Below are 17,656 nucleotides of genomic sequence, written 5' to 3' on the forward strand. Positions count from 1 at the left end.
TAAATGTGTTTGCGTGGCCGAGCGACCAAGACACCTGTTCTGAATCGTGTCGAGGCTTACAAATTTCAGTAACTTCTTCGAAAAAGTATCCGAACTGTTAACGTAGACGCAGAGGTCTGCGAGCTAAATTACATCTTTGGAAGCCATAGTTCTTTCACGCGAAGAAAATAAATCGATTCTAGCGAGCAACAAGTTTCGTCGCTTAATTTAAAAATGAATGCAACAGGCACGTATCTTGTATTATTCCTTTGGCAGAATCAAACGAGTTGGTAAATTCACATCACGCGCTACTGCACGATACAAACTTTTCAGATCTGTAAATAATCATGTTTATTATAAGGGACGTTAGATTTGCTTTCCAATATGATACATCAAAAAGATGTATACAAAAATGATACTGATATTATGTTTCACATATATAAATGAACATGTAACTCACAGTGGTCGCTAATGGCTTACAAGCTGATGCAACAATAAATAAATAAATAAATATATATATATATAAATTATTAATTTCTAACAATGATCTGTTTATCACCCAAAATTGAAAACTGCACAATTTTATTTACAGAAAGAATCGACTTCTACCTTGCACGTGAAATAAACACTTGCACCGTATACAGTGTGCTGTTACGAACTCCAAATAAGAGGAATCGATGATAACTGGAATTTCTTCTTTGTGAAAACAATTCGGGTCGAGTGGTTCGAAATGGCGCAGCGTTTGAAGTGAATTCACGCCTCGCGAAGAACCACTTGGATTAATCAGTTTTAAGATTACCGCTGAAGTACGCTTCACGGGAAAAGAAGGGCAACAAGTGATTCGATCGGATACTCGCGATGGGCCGGAAGCACAAACGCCGTCTGATACCGGAACAGGATCGCAGGATATGCGGCAGTATCTGCTTCTGTCAGTTTACAATTGTCATCAGCTGCGTAGCGCTTGTTTATCTGAGCGTGGCAATCTACATGCCGTCCCACAGGTAAACGACAAGGCTGCATCGATTAATTGACCAAGGCCGATCGTAATGAAGTTACGACTCGATCGGCCTTAATTTTCTAGGAGATCTATAACCCGATGTCTGACCGTGACTTTAACTAACTTGAGGGGATTTCCTCGTCCGTCGAGCGAAAAAATCCCGTTTTATTGTGTGGCTACTTAAAGTTTAGGGTTTCTGGTATAAATCCTTAAAGGGGTACACGCAGTCGTCAACTCTAAAATTCAAGAAGATTTTTGTCAAGATTTCGATACATTTTTTAAGATTTTTGTTTATTAACTTGAGATTGTCATAGCAATTCGTTGGATGTTCTTCATTAAAATTAAAAATTAACACATTCGTGACCACTGACGCGAATTCCACTCCAAATTCTATTCCTGGTTATGAAAAAATTATGAAAATCTTTTTTATTTTATGAACTACATATTTACAACAATGATATTTCAAAACATATTTTATAATTTTTGTCTTCGCCCTAAGGATAGAAATTAACGATGTCTGGCTTCAGAATTTTATTATTTTTGTTAGTACTCGGTATTATAAACGTAAAATATTCGCCGGTTGCGAATGTGTTAATCATAAGTTACAAATCCATGCGTAAACGTGATTCTCCTTTTTCCACGTGCCCAATGTTAAAAAATACTATTTTAAAATAATTTCACGAACGGCAAGGGTCGAGGCACATTAAAAACGCATCGAAAAATTCGTTCCACCGAGTGTTTGAAATATTGTGTTCTGTCACGCGATAACCGAAGTGCCTCGGGGAGAAATATTAATGAAGTCGACGCAATTAATTGCAGAGCCTTTCACGCTGGGATCGATCCGGATCCAGTCATGTGCCAAACCATTAACACCACCTTAGCTAATAATTGCGGCTGGGCGAGTTGCGGGGAGTGGTGCTTAACAAGGACCACCGGATTTTGCCCTCAGATACACGCAACCGTGAGGAGGAATGGAACAGACATCGTTTTCGAGAACTGTACGAAATTCAACAGTATAGCCTGTCCACAGGTATGCTCTAACGTCAACGTTTAATTCCTCTTCACCGAGTTTCCCATGCTTTTAACTTTAATGTCACATGTCCGTCGATTCAAGTAATTATATTTCTATTTCACTACTATTTAAGAACAACATATTTCTATATTATATATTTACATGCTCATTCTGGGAGTACAAGCTAACATTATTTATCAAATATTGATGTAAGTTCATATCGATTACTATCGTCGAGCAGGTGCACGAGTTCATCGTTCCCAAAGGGCTAAAATGTTAGAAGAATGTAGCATTGAGAGATTCTCGAATCTTTCATACCAACTGCATACATCTGTTTCTTTCTCATGGTAGTGAACCTTTCTCCGATTGTAACGCCCTAGGCACGCAAATAGGTACCCAGAAACCGTGCTCTATTTTCTCCAGTCCGAGATGCATTGCGAAATAAATTGATCGTAATAACTTGAAAACTGTGCTTTTCGTTGAAACGTGCAAGAAAATGAGGTTCGCGGATCATCCGACACTTGTTAAATTACAAGCACGATAAATCTCACAGGAAACAACAATTTTCCATTATCTCCCTTGATATCAACGCCTTTCGCATTTGTTGATCGGAAGAACATCTGACCTTATCGTGAAATAACAAATCTTGAATCTTAGTTTGGAATGGAATGGGAAAACATAAATATCAATTTGAATTTGCATTTCATATCAAAGTTATAATTTGCCTGGGGATATTTATGCATTCATGATTATCGGTTTGAATAATAATTTAGTATCTACTCTGTTTGTCTTATATTATAACACTACCATAAACAAAGTGAATTGTAGCTAACGAGCACGGGATTCGAACTGTACCAGGTGAAGCTTAATTTGTAGCGACATAGAAAGGCTTTGTGCAGGAGCAAGTTGAAATTGTAAAATGGATTTTTCCACTATGAGTTTCTTTTCTCGGAAAATCGTGTTTGATAACTTCTAAGGGTGCACTCCGCGACGCTAGTGCTGTATCCTATACCCTGAATCTTTCACTTACGCTTGTGTCTATAGGTAACGAAAGCGATGCAATTTACCGTCTATCAATTCAGTTATCTTTTTCAATTCTGAGACTCCATCGAATTACTGCGATGCTACAATGCGATTCAATACTACAGAAAACGTTTTCCATATACATGAATCATAGAAATAGTGAAAGCAAGCATTACTCGATCGGAAGAACTGCATTCGACTGATAACAAAAACGTTTCGTCATTAAGAGGGAATATAAAATTGAATAGAGAATTGACAACGAATTAGAACAAATTAAAATCGATCCATATCAAATTACTCGCGACAAGGACTAAAACAACAGCAATTACAAGATGCCCATGCAGACACCGCGGTCGTGAAAGCTTCGACTCTCAGAATTTTATTTCCCCGTGTCACATGCAATGTCGATCTTCCTGGGGCAACCACTTGAATCTTATTGTTTGCTCCAGTCGGGCGTATCTCATCTTCCATTGGAAATAATTCAGGGGCTGCGTCAACAGTCGTACTAAAACTCTACTTCTCGTGTTTTATACTGCTTCGAGTTGATTATCCGTTCGGATAAATAGCAGCTGACTCCCTTTTTAATTGGCTGTGTGTAAAAATAAAACGTTATAGGTTTAACAATAAATATATTAGTATAAAGGAAATACTTTCACAAAAACTCGAACTTGCATTTTATTTGTAAATGAAAATAATTTATTGTCTGTTAAAATGACTCTTTTCAGTTATTTGTTCTTTACTCGTTGTTGTTATACGTAAACATTTCCGTAAAGCAAAATTGATTTTTTAAGTAGTTATAGAATTTACAGCTTCGACCAACGATATATCGCTTCTTGGCACTCGAAGGGTTAATATAGCCTGTAAATTATTACAATACTATTTGTTGTTACCAAAATAAGTATCGAATGTGTATATAGTAACATTTAATAATATTCAATGGTATAGTATTAAAGTTTTGCCGCAGATTCAGGTAAATTTTAATGAAACTCTTTGACAAGGGTAAATTTCCAGAGCTAACGACGTTAACCGTGGAAAATTCAGTTACGCGGGGGAAGATCGAAAGAAAAAATGATCGCACAGTAGCCGTTTTAACCGTCACACTGGCACTTTGTAAACGGTACTCCGATTAATGTAGTCGAGCGCAAGAGAGTCGATAAAAAGACCATATTGCGTGTGGATCGAGTACCTTCCGCGCAAAGTGCTTTCTGGAAAGGTCGAGCAGACGTGTGGAAAGGGCGAAAAAAAGGAAATCGTTTCGACAGGGTAACGCAACCGGGAAACAAGGTTAATCTGCCTTATTTTACATAAATTTGTTATGCGTTAGATGCGTTGTACACGGGGCGAACAACAATTTTTCGAGCAAAAATCGAGTTCGCTGCGCGTGTTAGCGATATCAGCGAGTTTTGCTAATGTAATGAATATACTCTGCCGCCTGTTACTTTGATGCGATAACCTCGTTACCTGCTACGTAACGTTCACGATCTAGTTCTAATGGCTCCTGTCCTACTCATCCGCCGCACCTTTTATCGATCAACATAGTGCTACGCATAGTGATTGAAAATCGAATATGCAGAATGCTTAAAATGGCCTTAAAATCGGAATCTTTATGGCCATGGACGTACTTGAATATGAAAGTTTGAGAATATTGATATATTTCAAGGAAGTGTTCCATATAGCTGGAACTGTCTCATACGATGCATAATTGCTTATCACGATGATGGGTAAGTGGCAGGTAGCAATGAAACCAATCTAGAAATAACCATCAATCACGTTGAATTTCGATCCGAGGAAAGGGTAAGCGTGTCAGATGGCAGAATATAGATTACACTCTGGGGAGTGCCCCAAAAATGAAAGAAACGAGTTGCGTGAGTGCAAAACCACTGGGGTTAATATCTACATACTTGAATCTCCCAAATTTTTAGGATGGCTTGAGTAATATTGAATACATTTTTAAAAACTCGTATATGTTCTACTTCTATTCTACTTCTAAGTTTATTAATTTTGACAACGAATTAAAATAAAACTAGTTATGACTGACTTACGCTTGACGTTCTCTACTTATAAGGATAAAATTTATTCCCATTTCTAATAACATCGACTATCAATTTTATTCATTTGACCTTTAGTTTTCTGATCGTTCAAAATCGACCAATCTCTCTTGTCAGGTGAACATAGCTTCCTTGAAAAAATACAACTGCAACAACGGCAGCGAGTGCAGCGTACTTTCTGGAGTATTCGACTGCAATCTCGGCCACTGTGCCAACATAAGTGAGCTGATGCTGTGCCATCACAAGGCAGACGGCATTGTCGTCGACAGCGAGAAAGACAACGTTAAGCTGAACGGATACTTCAGCTGCCAGAGCTCCAGATGCACGAAGATCAAGTCCGCGTTCAGATGCGATCGCTATTGCCCGAAGATCAGCACGTCCGACGTGAACGTGTTTCTCATGCAAGACGACAACATCATCACTGCGAAATGTACTCGCGGCCTAGCCCTGAATACGGCACATGGGAATTTACCTGGCACAAGGCTGGCCACGCCTCTGAAAATTTGGGACGACCGAAATGGAAGCATCGTCGCCAGCTGTATCGCTGTCACCAAGGACAAAAAAATCGTGAGGTAAGACATTTTTCTTTCGTACATATTTCTAATCTTAATTCTATTTTCATTTTCATTAAAAATCTGTCGGTGTAATTATTTTTTTTTTTTTCTTGTAGTAGTTAAATACGTCATTCAGGCGCTTTCTCTTCCAGGATATTTCTTCGTTTCGATATACATTAGAATGTCCTTTATTTTGCGATTCAAGGCTTTAGTAATCTATGTAATCAGAGAACAATCTGACTTCACTTTTGAAGACCAGTGAAATTCATTTCTAGATAATCTCTTTATAGCAAAAACCACTCCTGAAGATTGAAAGTAATTTGAAGTAAGTAAACTTCGATACAATTAGGGAACAATTTGAATGCAGATAAAGCCTGAGTTCAATTAACGGTGAACTAAACTGTTGCATAATGCCGTACTGATGGTCAGACGACGTCAGCTAACGACATCAATCCTTCGTTGCAAACGAGATCACGAATGCAAATCCGCTAGATGGGAGCTGTACGTTCGGGTAGGCTGAATGTCTATCAATTCGATGGAATGACTTTACTATTTATTAAACAGACAATCGTTAATTAATTGCAGTATCGAGATGCAAGTTCAGAGCCTGTTAGGTTCGTGAGTTCCACATTCCTAAAAATACAAATGAATTTAAAATTAAATATATGAATATATCAAAGTCACTGACGGTTCGTTATTAAAAAGAGTAACAACATTAAATGAACAAATTAAAGCTGTAGAATCATTGTTTATTAGAAAAACAATTATTTCCTCTCATAATAAAATTTCAGAAGCACTATCGTGTCCCCAACACTATTTATTAATAAGTAAGGTTTCCTAAGCTCGTAATTTTAAACGAGTCGACTACAACACAGCCGTAAAATCACCACGATGAACCCAGAGCTCGAGTTAAGACAATTGCACGCTAAGCTATTGCACAGTGCCAGTCTGATGGTTTAGTCGATATCCACCAACGACATCAATCCACTACGACAGCTGAGATCGCAAATCCTCCGAGAGGGAGTCGTACGTTCGAGTATACTCAATGTCTGGCCGTGTAATTAAGATATCAGGGATCAAACAGCTCCGCGATTATCTATATTATCGAGCCGAATAGGTTCAGTGTCAGCCCAGTGCGAGCAAGGTGATCCCGAGAGGAGACGCGGCCAAGAGTTCGTCGCACTCGGTCGCGTCTGGGGTCAACATCTTCGGAGCTAAAGTGGCCGTCTCCCTCCGTTCCACCCTCGTATTTTCCTCCTTTCAATCCCAACGATCCGTAGTTTTCGCAAAAACTCGTACTCCGGGAGTAAGAAGCGATGGTACACAATGGATTCGCCAGAAGCCACCAAGAATCTCGACATCGATTGCGTAACCTCGCGTAAAAGCCATTCGCCGTTCTCGAAATTGACTCCCGATCCCGTTATCTGTGAAACTAACGCGGAATCTTCTCGAAATCTTCAAGCGTGCAATATCCGAAAACGAAGAAGCACGTCATAATCATATTCCTGGAACACCGTTCGCCTGGAATCTCGAGTTCACGCACAAATTTCCATCAATGGGGGCTTGGCGTGGAAATTTCAATGAACTTCTAGAGAAAATATTAGTTTGTCTTTTAATTTAAAATTATTATACGACCATATAAAAACGAATTTTAGAGTTTGTTTATACATTTGTAGGTTCGCTCAAGAAAACTGAGAAGCCAGAATCCTTAATGCATGCTCAAGCTTGACTTTTATTTTTCCTTATTTTTCTATATGAAAAGGCTGAATTTGTTTGAATTTTCAAAGATGGATCACAACATTTTTGTTATATAAATTGAATGCTACAGATCGTCAAAAATAAAGTCAGAGAGTATACAATTTTCTAGAAAGTTATTGTTCTTTAACGAATACTGAAAGTACCTAATTGAATTTATATCGAATGAGTGTGATTCCAAGTAAATATCCGTACAATAAAATATTAACAAGTTTTGAATAAAATACTGAATAGAAAAAAGCAAGCGAACAATGTATGGAATTAAAAATAAGTATACGTTACTGTATACACTCGAGGACTCGCTATGTGATTATTAACCCAGCCTCGAATATGGTAAAACACAAACAATAATGACAACGTTGATGTCGTTTCTGAAAATGAAATTCCACCATGCGATATGAGTTCCTTTCTAATTGCACCCCTACACGTGGTAGTGTCAATTACTCCCTATGAGGGACACGTAACGTTTCCGCATATTCTCGTTCTTAGAGGCTAGAAGACACGCCGATAAGGGTATTTCCATGGCAACCATTGATCTTGCGGCTTTGCCCGATTCGCCAGTCGAAGGCCACATTTTTCTGACTCGTGTGTAACCCTTGTGTTCCTTTTATTCGGGTCGTTCGTCACGCTGTTTCACTTTCGCGAACGTTTCGTTGGACTAAGGAGTTCTTTCGCGAACCAATAAGAAAAGCTCGTTCCCGAAACGGTGTATGAGTGTTTTTGCAAGAACAGAAGGATCGTTTCGCTTGGGATGTGTTTACGAGACGAAACAGTTGGGAGAAATACTAAGTTTATCAGGGATCTTGTTTGTCGTCGGTTGCCACTTGCTTGGGAAACGAAAATGTAACTTTGGAGGAGCGCAAGCAGAAAATAAAGTATCGACCATGTACGAACGAGGAGATACGATTACGTTTTGAGTTTGATCAACAAAGTTTCATGAAACTAAGGGAGTTTTGTTCAATAATAAGGTGGCTTTCTAAGAGACGGATCTCAGAAAAATAATTAGTGGACAGGAAAATGTAATCGTTTAGAAATAAGTATAACAGATACATACAGTCAGTCCCATAAGTATTCGTACTCTTTATGTCTAATTGAAGACATTTTTGGTACTAATTAAAAACAAAATGAAAGTAGATGAATTACATTCTATCGAAATAGGGTGAAAGAACGAGGTTCAGTGAATAAGGCTGTGTTCTACAAATTAATCCTAAATCCAATTTATCTGTCACTCGTGAGAGAAAATGGAAAGAAATAGTCAACGAAGAAATGAATTCGCTAATGGAGACATTAACCTTACTGAGAAAGTTTGCAAACGTTCATTCTACAAATTAAAGTGATTATTACTGCACTTGCACAGTTACGATTCTACTCTACTAGATCAGGCAGTAGAACAAGGCATACTTATTCAGACAAGCTGGATATTGTCACTGCGCCTGCACACGTGCGGTCCCAGTTTCTGGTCTGACCACGTAGTAGAATAAAACAGACCAGACAAGTCGAATATTGGCAAACAGAATGATAAATGAAATGTATTAGTAATTATATTTTATAGATTTTGTGCTTCCAAAAAACATTAACATTAAATTCCCACTTTCTTCACCTTTGGAAAGAAAATAGGGAAGATTAATAATAACAAAATTACTATTCTCTATACGTACATGCATCTGTGATACACATTCGAGACGTAGTGAAAATATTCTTCTTCGATATCGATTATCCTGAAATTTATTACTTGAAATTTATTACTTGAAATTGTTTACTTTGAAATGGTAAATGGAATTTTCAAACAGCATAAATTTGTTTGTATTCGCAACGATATTCCAAGGGATAAATCCTATTCCGACATCTGTTTCGCAGGACGGAGGATTGCGTCAACGGTACCTTGTTAAAGGAAATCCCGGTGCCCCAGCCGTACATCAACTTTACGAGCTTTCTGACTATATATGAGAAGAGCTTGCAGAATCCTCTGGATCCAACCAACGCCTACGTGCCAGCCCAGCGATCGCTCACGATCTACAATAATTCGCGTCTTTACATAAACCTGGAAGGTTGTGTCAACACACTTAAAGGGGAATGTAAAGAGTTTCTTGCCACTCACGGACGGGATGGCGTGAATCAGACGGCCCAGAGTCGATACCCCTGCTACTACAACAAGGTACGTTATTTTCCATAACGACATCGTCGTCCATTCGTTCTGATGTATCGACCTGTTTGTGTAACGTTTTTGTCAGTTCAATGTTCCGAGACCGAACTACGGAATCCTCTCTTGCGTGATTCTGAGTTATTGCTGGAGAAGACAGAATGTAGCATTTTTCGTTCGTGTAAAATTTGTCCTTTTTACAAAGTGAGTCCTTTTTACACTCTCGATTAATAATGATATTTCGCAATGAAACATCGAGATAGGAACTAAAATAACGTCGCAATCACGACGAAATAATTTCATTAAGAAAATTACACACCGCGTTTTCCCCTGCGTTTGGTTAACTATTAAACTCAATTAGCCAACTCGCATAACGACATTTTATTTCATGGTACAGCAGTAGAAACTTGCGACCAATTACGTTTATTTAAATCCTTCCATAGTAAAACTCCGCTGGACGGGAAATATCATTTTTAAAGCATTGGAAGCAGCGACTGACGTGTCATTGGAGACTTCCTTTCAAATTACAGATCCACAGCACAATTACTCTGCGCTTCGTGTTGCGATAACAATGGAAACGAGCGATGCGCTTTCGAACGTTTCGACGAGCATATAGATAAAAGCGGTGCGAAATTGCTACCTCTTTTTTCCAGGGAATGGTTTAATGAGTAATTTGAGAGAATTACATCTTGTTCGGTACCAACAATGTGTTTCTACCTCTGGAAGGTCTGGCGCGCGCATTGTTCGTTTCCATTAATTGGATCTCCAATGAAATTATCTTGCACCAGTGAATCACTGGAGCCTCTAACAATAGGTATTTTTCTTCTGTTTTAGAGAAATAACAACATAGTTTTGAATTATTCTTTACATGGAATTGAATAGAATAATAATGAGCTGCTTCTGTTGCTAGATAATTTTTAAATAATGGAAATTAAAGTGGATACAACAAAACAAACAATCTTGTATTGCTGTAATCCTTTCAATTTTATTTCTTACATATTTTATTCTAAATTCGTATAGTTGTTTTAAAAAGAAAAATTCGTGAAGTCTAAGAATTGCTTTTCATAGAATTTCCAACGGGTGCCGTGAAATTGGACGTCAAACGAATATTTCATTTACCGCTCTTCGTGTTTCCCGAACGACCTTGTCGCGAGAACGATTTAAGGTGGCATGTGACTAATGTAGCATGAGATAAATAGAGCGGAACAAATTGAAATAGTACGCTAACATTCTGTAAATCTAACACTAATCGAATATAGTATAGAAATAGCTACAGGTATATTTAATAACCCCTGTATATTAAGTTTCATCCAAATCGAATCAATTTTCTCATTTTGGTCCGCCATATTGGATCCGCCATTTTGAATATCTAAATTTTGAGTTCAGATTTGGAATCAGCGACCTCAAAAACCCCTTGTATACCAATTTCATCTGAAATGAGTCATTGTTCGCATTTTGTGTCGTTATGTTGTATCAGCCATTTTGAATTTCTAAATTCTGAGTACAGATTTGGAATCAGCGACCCCGAAAACCCCTGATAGAATAGATTGTTATGATCATCGTTAGATACCCTTAAACATTTGTTCTATTTATTGCTGTACTGGCCAGAAATATAATCCTGGTGTAGTAATTGCATGCTGGTAGTTAACTTGCGGTTCCAGGCAAGTAAATATTAGTATCAAGGATACCATAGGATACTATAATTATAGGATATAGGATTATAGGATACTATAATTGAAACGTTAAAACTAAATACATAAATTCAAAAGTTACATTAAAAGTGTTACATTGCTAATCGATAAGGGTCATGTCATTTTTAAAAACTTAGACATACCGTATTTGGACCAAATAACATTGTTTAAAAAATATTTATCTCTTCTCAGAATGGAATTCCGGACAACTGCTAAAAAATACAGCCCGTCAGGTTGTTGCTTTATCTTGCATTTAAGTTTTTTCGCATGTTCCATCCGACGAGAATGATATTTTCACTTTTAAAACTTGCTTATGTCACGGATGTTATTCTATGTTATTTGGCACATTCCTGCCCTCAGGGATATTTCCCTAAGCCTTACGAAATTGAAACCATGTTCGTTGATTCCCTTTGGGGGAACAAGAAGCCCGTGGTACGCTAAATTTCATTTCCAATTGAATCCATATTGGAAACGTTACACGGAATACATTTTTTATCAACTCCCTAACCTTTTTCATCGCGCGTGGTATCAACGATGAGGTACATGACATTGACGAAGTACGATACTTCCGAGTAGACGACAAACAACCCCTATAAGTCAGAAAAATGTAGAGGTAATCCTTTGCAGCCAGAAGAGGTATAAAAATATTGGAAAGACCGATGCCGGGGAGACAGGAAAGTTCATTTTTCATCGGGATACCCAAAAGTCACCACTGGTAACTCTTAATCTAACGTAAGATTTGGAGCTCAACTCCGACCTAAAAACAAATTACTCTCGGACATCATTTTTTGCCTAGTTTCACGAGTTTCTCTTCTTGTTTATCTCGTTAAATCAATGCTTGAAACGTTTTTGACCACGCACCTTCAACCAGAAAGTTGCCAAATAAAATAATAATGTTCACACTGCCAAAATGTTCTCAATGAAAAAACACAAAAAGTGAACTCAATATGGCAGGTAAATAAAACTCGCAAACTTCGACGTCCTGTATCTTTTAAATAAACACGAATCCATTAAAGTGATGACTTAAACCCTCCCTAATTCTACATGGGCTACATAATATTTCAAATTCATCGAAGTCCTCCTACTTGGAATACACAAAATCATCGATTCAACGGGGCGATGACTCATCCGCCACCGCTTCCCCTATTTCTGACCACACGGTTCGAATCCTGTTTTGTTCCAGAACAACTCGTTCATGGTGGTGGCGCGTTTCGACCTGAAGAAGACGCGAACGGAGCTGCTGATCGCCATAATCGTGCCCACGGGGCTGTTCGTCATCAGTCTGACGACGCTGGTGATCATAACGCGGTCGGTGCAAGTGGGCGACGACGCCAAGATGAGGTGCAGATACTGCGTGGACAAGCAGGAAGTCGAAGGCGAGGACGAAGGATTGGTGGAGGCGACACCATCCTCATCTCAGGGTCAGATGAATGAGAACGAGATCAAAAGTATGGCGCTTTAGCAGTTTAAGCCGCCTGGGACGAGCACCGCTCTACGATACGAGAGGGTGCCATTGATCGACACCGACGAGGCTGAGGACTCGTTTTAACGGGGACGTCGAGCGTCATTCCGTCGCGATTAAAATTACAGTGGATTTGATCGATGCTCGAGCGAACGTTCCCGCGAACTTTGCATGCGTTGTTTGCTTCATGCGACCGGGGGCACGCTTTGTGGAATCGATGGCGAACGCGTAAAATGTTACGTGTACGGGGGTAAACGTCGACCGGCGCGGTGGGAATTAATCGTGTTTTATAAAAGAACGTCTTTGTACTGGTGAAAATAGTGCGGACGTGTGTGCTTTTTAGCTCGACTGTCCCGGAAGATAATGCATTTCAGACACGAGTCGAACCGTCTGTGCGACCGCTTCGGCTGCATTGCTATGTCTACGGTGGCAACTGTATGCTTTCTTGGATATGATCGTCGGCTCCATTTATTGGCACACTTTTACGACATAGTAAACTGGAAATTACGGTGTAGCTAACTGGGAATATTATGTTAATTTTTGCAGAAAGTAATTGCAAATATTCGCCTCAGGACGACTACTGTCAAGTTCAACTTCTTGGGTGACTTGAGACCTTTGAATGTTAACTTTATCAGGTTCAAGTTAAATGCATTTAAAAAGAAGATAATTTATACAAAATAGTAACACATTATGGTTCATGATAGATACACACGAAGGAAAATAAAAAATGCAGTAGAACGACTACTTAATTAAAATAATTAATTATTATTCCAAACTAACGAACAAAATAATATCCTATACATGATTGAGTAAGTCAAGATCTCAAAAGTCATCCTAGGGTTCAATATCAAGGGATGAATTAAAAGAGACATTCTAAAAAGACTGATTTTTCAGTAAACGTAATGCTTTTTATCAGTCTTAAACAAAATATTACTTATTTTCGTTAGACTTACAAGGTTCAAGCTTTTGAATTCCATTCGTTAAGCTGCACTTTCAGGAGGAGCGCACAAAAACTGTGTGTGAATGTAAAATTCCCTGCTTTGAACATTAATCGTTGCAGAAATCACTATGTATGATAAATGGAACCAGCAGAAACGTTTGGTTAGGCACAAATACTTTTAACAAGTGCTAAGTGTCGAGTTGTTAGAGATAAGCTGAATAGGATGAAATTTTAAATGGATCTTAGGTCGTCTTCCCAAATGAAAATAATATGAAAGTACGGCAAAAAACGAAACGTTTAAAAATTACCCATATTAGGGGCCAAAGTAATTACGTGATTGTCTCAACGTTTGTATACACTCTGTGTACACTTTGCATTATCACAGATGCCTTGAACATTTTCTGACTATTTCGTACAATAAATTTGACAAAATAACATTTAATGTTTATACCAAACTAATCTCAAAAGAATCTTTAGATCATAACACGATTTATTTTTTACGAGTCTCTATTTGTAAAGATAATTTTCACTTTGCCTCGAGAGGAGAATATTTTTAAATCTAAGACGAAAACTTACATTTACAAGTCGACTTACTTTTAGCAATCAGTCTTGAAAGAAACGTAAGTTAACAAAGCAGAGGTCGAAAAATGATTGTCTTTTATTCTTTTTATTCCTGTTGAAATTTGAAACGTATACTTCTTTTTTTTAGAAAAATGTATTTATCTTCGAAATTATTTAAAAAATTATACTTGTTAAACAGGTATCATCACTCATAATATAAGTTTCATGAAACAAATAGAACTTTGTATCTACTTTGTATCTAATAGTTTCATTAAATAATATATCATCACATTGTACACAATATAGAAACAAAGAGTAAATAGAAGTCGCAAAGTGAAAATGTAAAAGTGACTGAGAGTTCTTCGGTATCGATCATGAGAAAACACGCGAACTTTTATATTTATTTCTCATGAATTTTATTCAACCTGGAACTTTCAATTCCATCAACTTTCATTTGCCTGCTCTCATCAGAACTCGTAACACGAGAACTTATTTCATAGAAGTTACGTTTGCACTGTTTTAACAGAACTTATAGCAGAATCTTCACATTTCGACCTCTGCAAAGAAGACGAAGTTCTAATAAAGTTGATTGGAAAACTGTTTCACAGACTCGCGATGCTGCAAGTTCATACCACTAAAAGATGATCCCACGCGCAGTACTTTTTAGGTCTATCGATATATTTCCCCCAAGAACAAGAAACTGGGACAAAAAATGGCAACCGGATTCGCGCGAAATCAAAACGCATTCACTCGGCTAGTCGTTAAAAAATTCATTGTCTCTACTTGTGCGCGATAAATTCAAAGCACGAACAAAAGGTTACCGCGATGCTTTCGATGTACAAAGTAGATTAGTATATACATTACTGTGAATGATTATAAACATATATATACACAGGCGAAAAATCGAATTCGTTTCGAATGATCTCGAGTTTCGACCGTCAACGAACGTACATTTGTCGTTTCCAACGTTTATGGTGTTGCGAAGCGAAATATAAATTATATAAACGAATAGCTGAATATTAAATAATATTGATAACATTTCGTTTCGTGCGCTACAACTGCCTATGTGTAATGTTACGTACGATATCGCGAAAGTAACGCAACTCGAAATCTGTCTAGATTTAAATTTTAGCTGGGATAAAGTCCAGAATTAATATATTTTTTATCAGAAGTAACGATAACAATACACCTGTGACTTTATTATTAATTTACAATCGTCATTTACGATTCAACGAGGAGATCATTTTTTAATATCTCTGATTAAGGTTTCTTATTTTTCGATCGTGACTTTGAGTAGAACAAGTAGAATTTTTAATTTTGTACAGTGTGAAGAGTTGTTCAGCTGATAACGATACATCCTTGCATCGTTCAGTGTTTGATCTACGATAAGTAAAGCAAGTGGCTATAATCGAATACAGTGTCGTAGATTGATGTAAAAATTATGTAGCGTGGAACTTTTTTAATTGCGTACAGGAACAGGAATCCAAACTGTATTATATAACTTTCATAATCACTCGTTCGTTTAAAACAATATTGAATTACTTAAGGTAAATGAGAGACAGAACAATTATGTTTAACAGACTTTACATTAATTTGAAATCTATATTCTAAATGTTATTTATAAGGATTAACGTATACATTTTAGAAATCTTCTAGAGCATTAAACATTCAAAAATGTTTCAAAGAATTGGATTTAAAAAAAATAAAATTCATATTAATGAAGAAATTTTTGTTTTAAATTTTTAGAAATGTAACTTTTCTTTCGTAAAAGGTATTTCTATTCAATGCATATGACAAATTGTACTTTTTTTTTTTTTAGAAAATAGATTGTTGTTCTGACTCTTTTTCTCGTAAATAAAATAGATAGGCTGATGTATTATACACAAAAATAAACCAGTGTCTTTTGAACGCGTGTAAAATGCCCTCGAACCACCAGAGTTTATACATTTTCAAATTCATCATGCTCTATGTGCCTTCTTCCGTTTATGCTAAAAGTCGATAAAATATAATCACTCGTGTCTTCGAATAGCGTAACTCTTTCGCTACAAAATATTAAAAATCAAAAATATCTTTACGATAAATACTGCGAAACATGGTAGATACTCCGAACCTTCGGTGAAACGAGACTCTTAATTAAAAGTAATTCTAATTCATATATACTAAAACACTTTCAGTGTGTTAATATGAACCACTACTAAACGGGCCAAATTAAGAATCATGCAAATTTACAAATATTACAAAGCAAATGGTACTAATTTTTGAAAGTATTCTATTTAAACAGCGAAAGGGTTAAGTGTGTCGGTGGTATAAAAAACCCAAGTTAAACAAATCTGTACTTATATGAATAAACATATATTTATGTGGTACTCGTTTATCCTCCGAATATATTTATAACAATATATGTATGTATGATATAACGCAACTTACGTGTGTCGTTTATAATAAAATAATTGTTTAACAAGATGTGACCCTTGCTTCCTTAACTTTTTTAATTCATACATTATACAAATTATTATAACAGAAAGGACATTTTTCGAAAGATAAACATTTAAAAATGGATAAAATTTGCCACATTGAGAAATATGTCCTTAGAACTTTCGATTTCAATGTTTAAACCGTCTCATACGTTAAATAGAAGAAGAGAAAATACAAACATAGGTCACGAAAAAATGGCCTACTTAAGAATCGCTTACGTACGAATGCACGCAGGAGATTTGAATAATTTTGTCGAATATACACAGACGTTGAAAACGGTAATAAAACGGTTAATTTGCATGTTGCACGGCAGTCCACATTTAGAATCGCGAATAGAATGTGTTGAGCGTGTATTTTAGTACCGCTCGGTATTAATTACATTTCTTCACGGTTGCAAACATTTAAATGCTTATTTTTACGAATATAATTGCATAAAACATATGGTGATTCAAAATATATTATTAATAATACGTTGCAGAAATACGAATATGGGCTCTGTGGGAATTTATTAACGAATTGTAATGAAGCCAACGTTGCAAAATTACGTTCCACGCCTGAAATCGAAGCATGCATATTAATAAAGATTGTTTCCCACCCTCTCCGCTCATGCAGTCGCGTCACGCACGTTCGAGAGATTTCAGATCAAATATTTGTTATAATCCAGTGGAAACTTGGCAACTGATCGATATCTATTATGCAGCAGAGATTTGTAAATTCTTATCTAGGTGAAAAATTTCGAATAAATAAAGAATAAATAAAGAATGAACTGTAAACAACTTTTGATGTACCATTTTTTAAATAGAAACTAAAATTTAATAACACAATAAAATTGGGGTTAACGTTGAAAGTTTACGTTTAAACTTTTATGTTTATTGCAAGTCTGTGTAATTAGTACTGTTTAATGGTTTTCATAACGGAATAAATCGTACATTGTATTCATAGAACAGTTTTCCAAAGACGTAGCGTAGTCATAGACATCGTGGTATCAGAGAGAATAATAATACCGTGGTTTGCGTGTC

General features: G+C 36.9%; 2 protein-coding genes across 2 annotated transcripts in view; one reads left to right on the forward strand and one right to left on the reverse strand.

The window, feature by feature from the left end:
• The window catches only part of LOC128877974 (cilia- and flagella-associated protein 298), a 100,789-nt gene that overhangs the window by 76,416 nt on the left and 6,717 nt on the right, over positions 1-17,656 (reverse strand). The window lies entirely within an intron of this gene.
• LOC128877959 (uncharacterized) lies at positions 629-16,717 on the forward strand. Its single transcript, XM_054125681.1, has 5 exons — positions 629-980; positions 1,796-2,006; positions 5,177-5,631; positions 9,226-9,523; positions 12,383-16,717. Exons 1-5 carry the CDS (start codon positions 838-840, stop codon positions 12,659-12,661), a joined length of 1,386 nt encoding a protein of 461 aa, XP_053981656.1. The 5' UTR covers positions 629-837; the 3' UTR covers positions 12,662-16,717.

This window comes from Hylaeus volcanicus, chromosome 1 (genome assembly GCF_026283585.1).
Source record: "Hylaeus volcanicus isolate JK05 chromosome 1, UHH_iyHylVolc1.0_haploid, whole genome shotgun sequence".
NCBI lineage: Eukaryota > Metazoa > Arthropoda > Insecta > Hymenoptera > Colletidae > Hylaeus > Hylaeus volcanicus.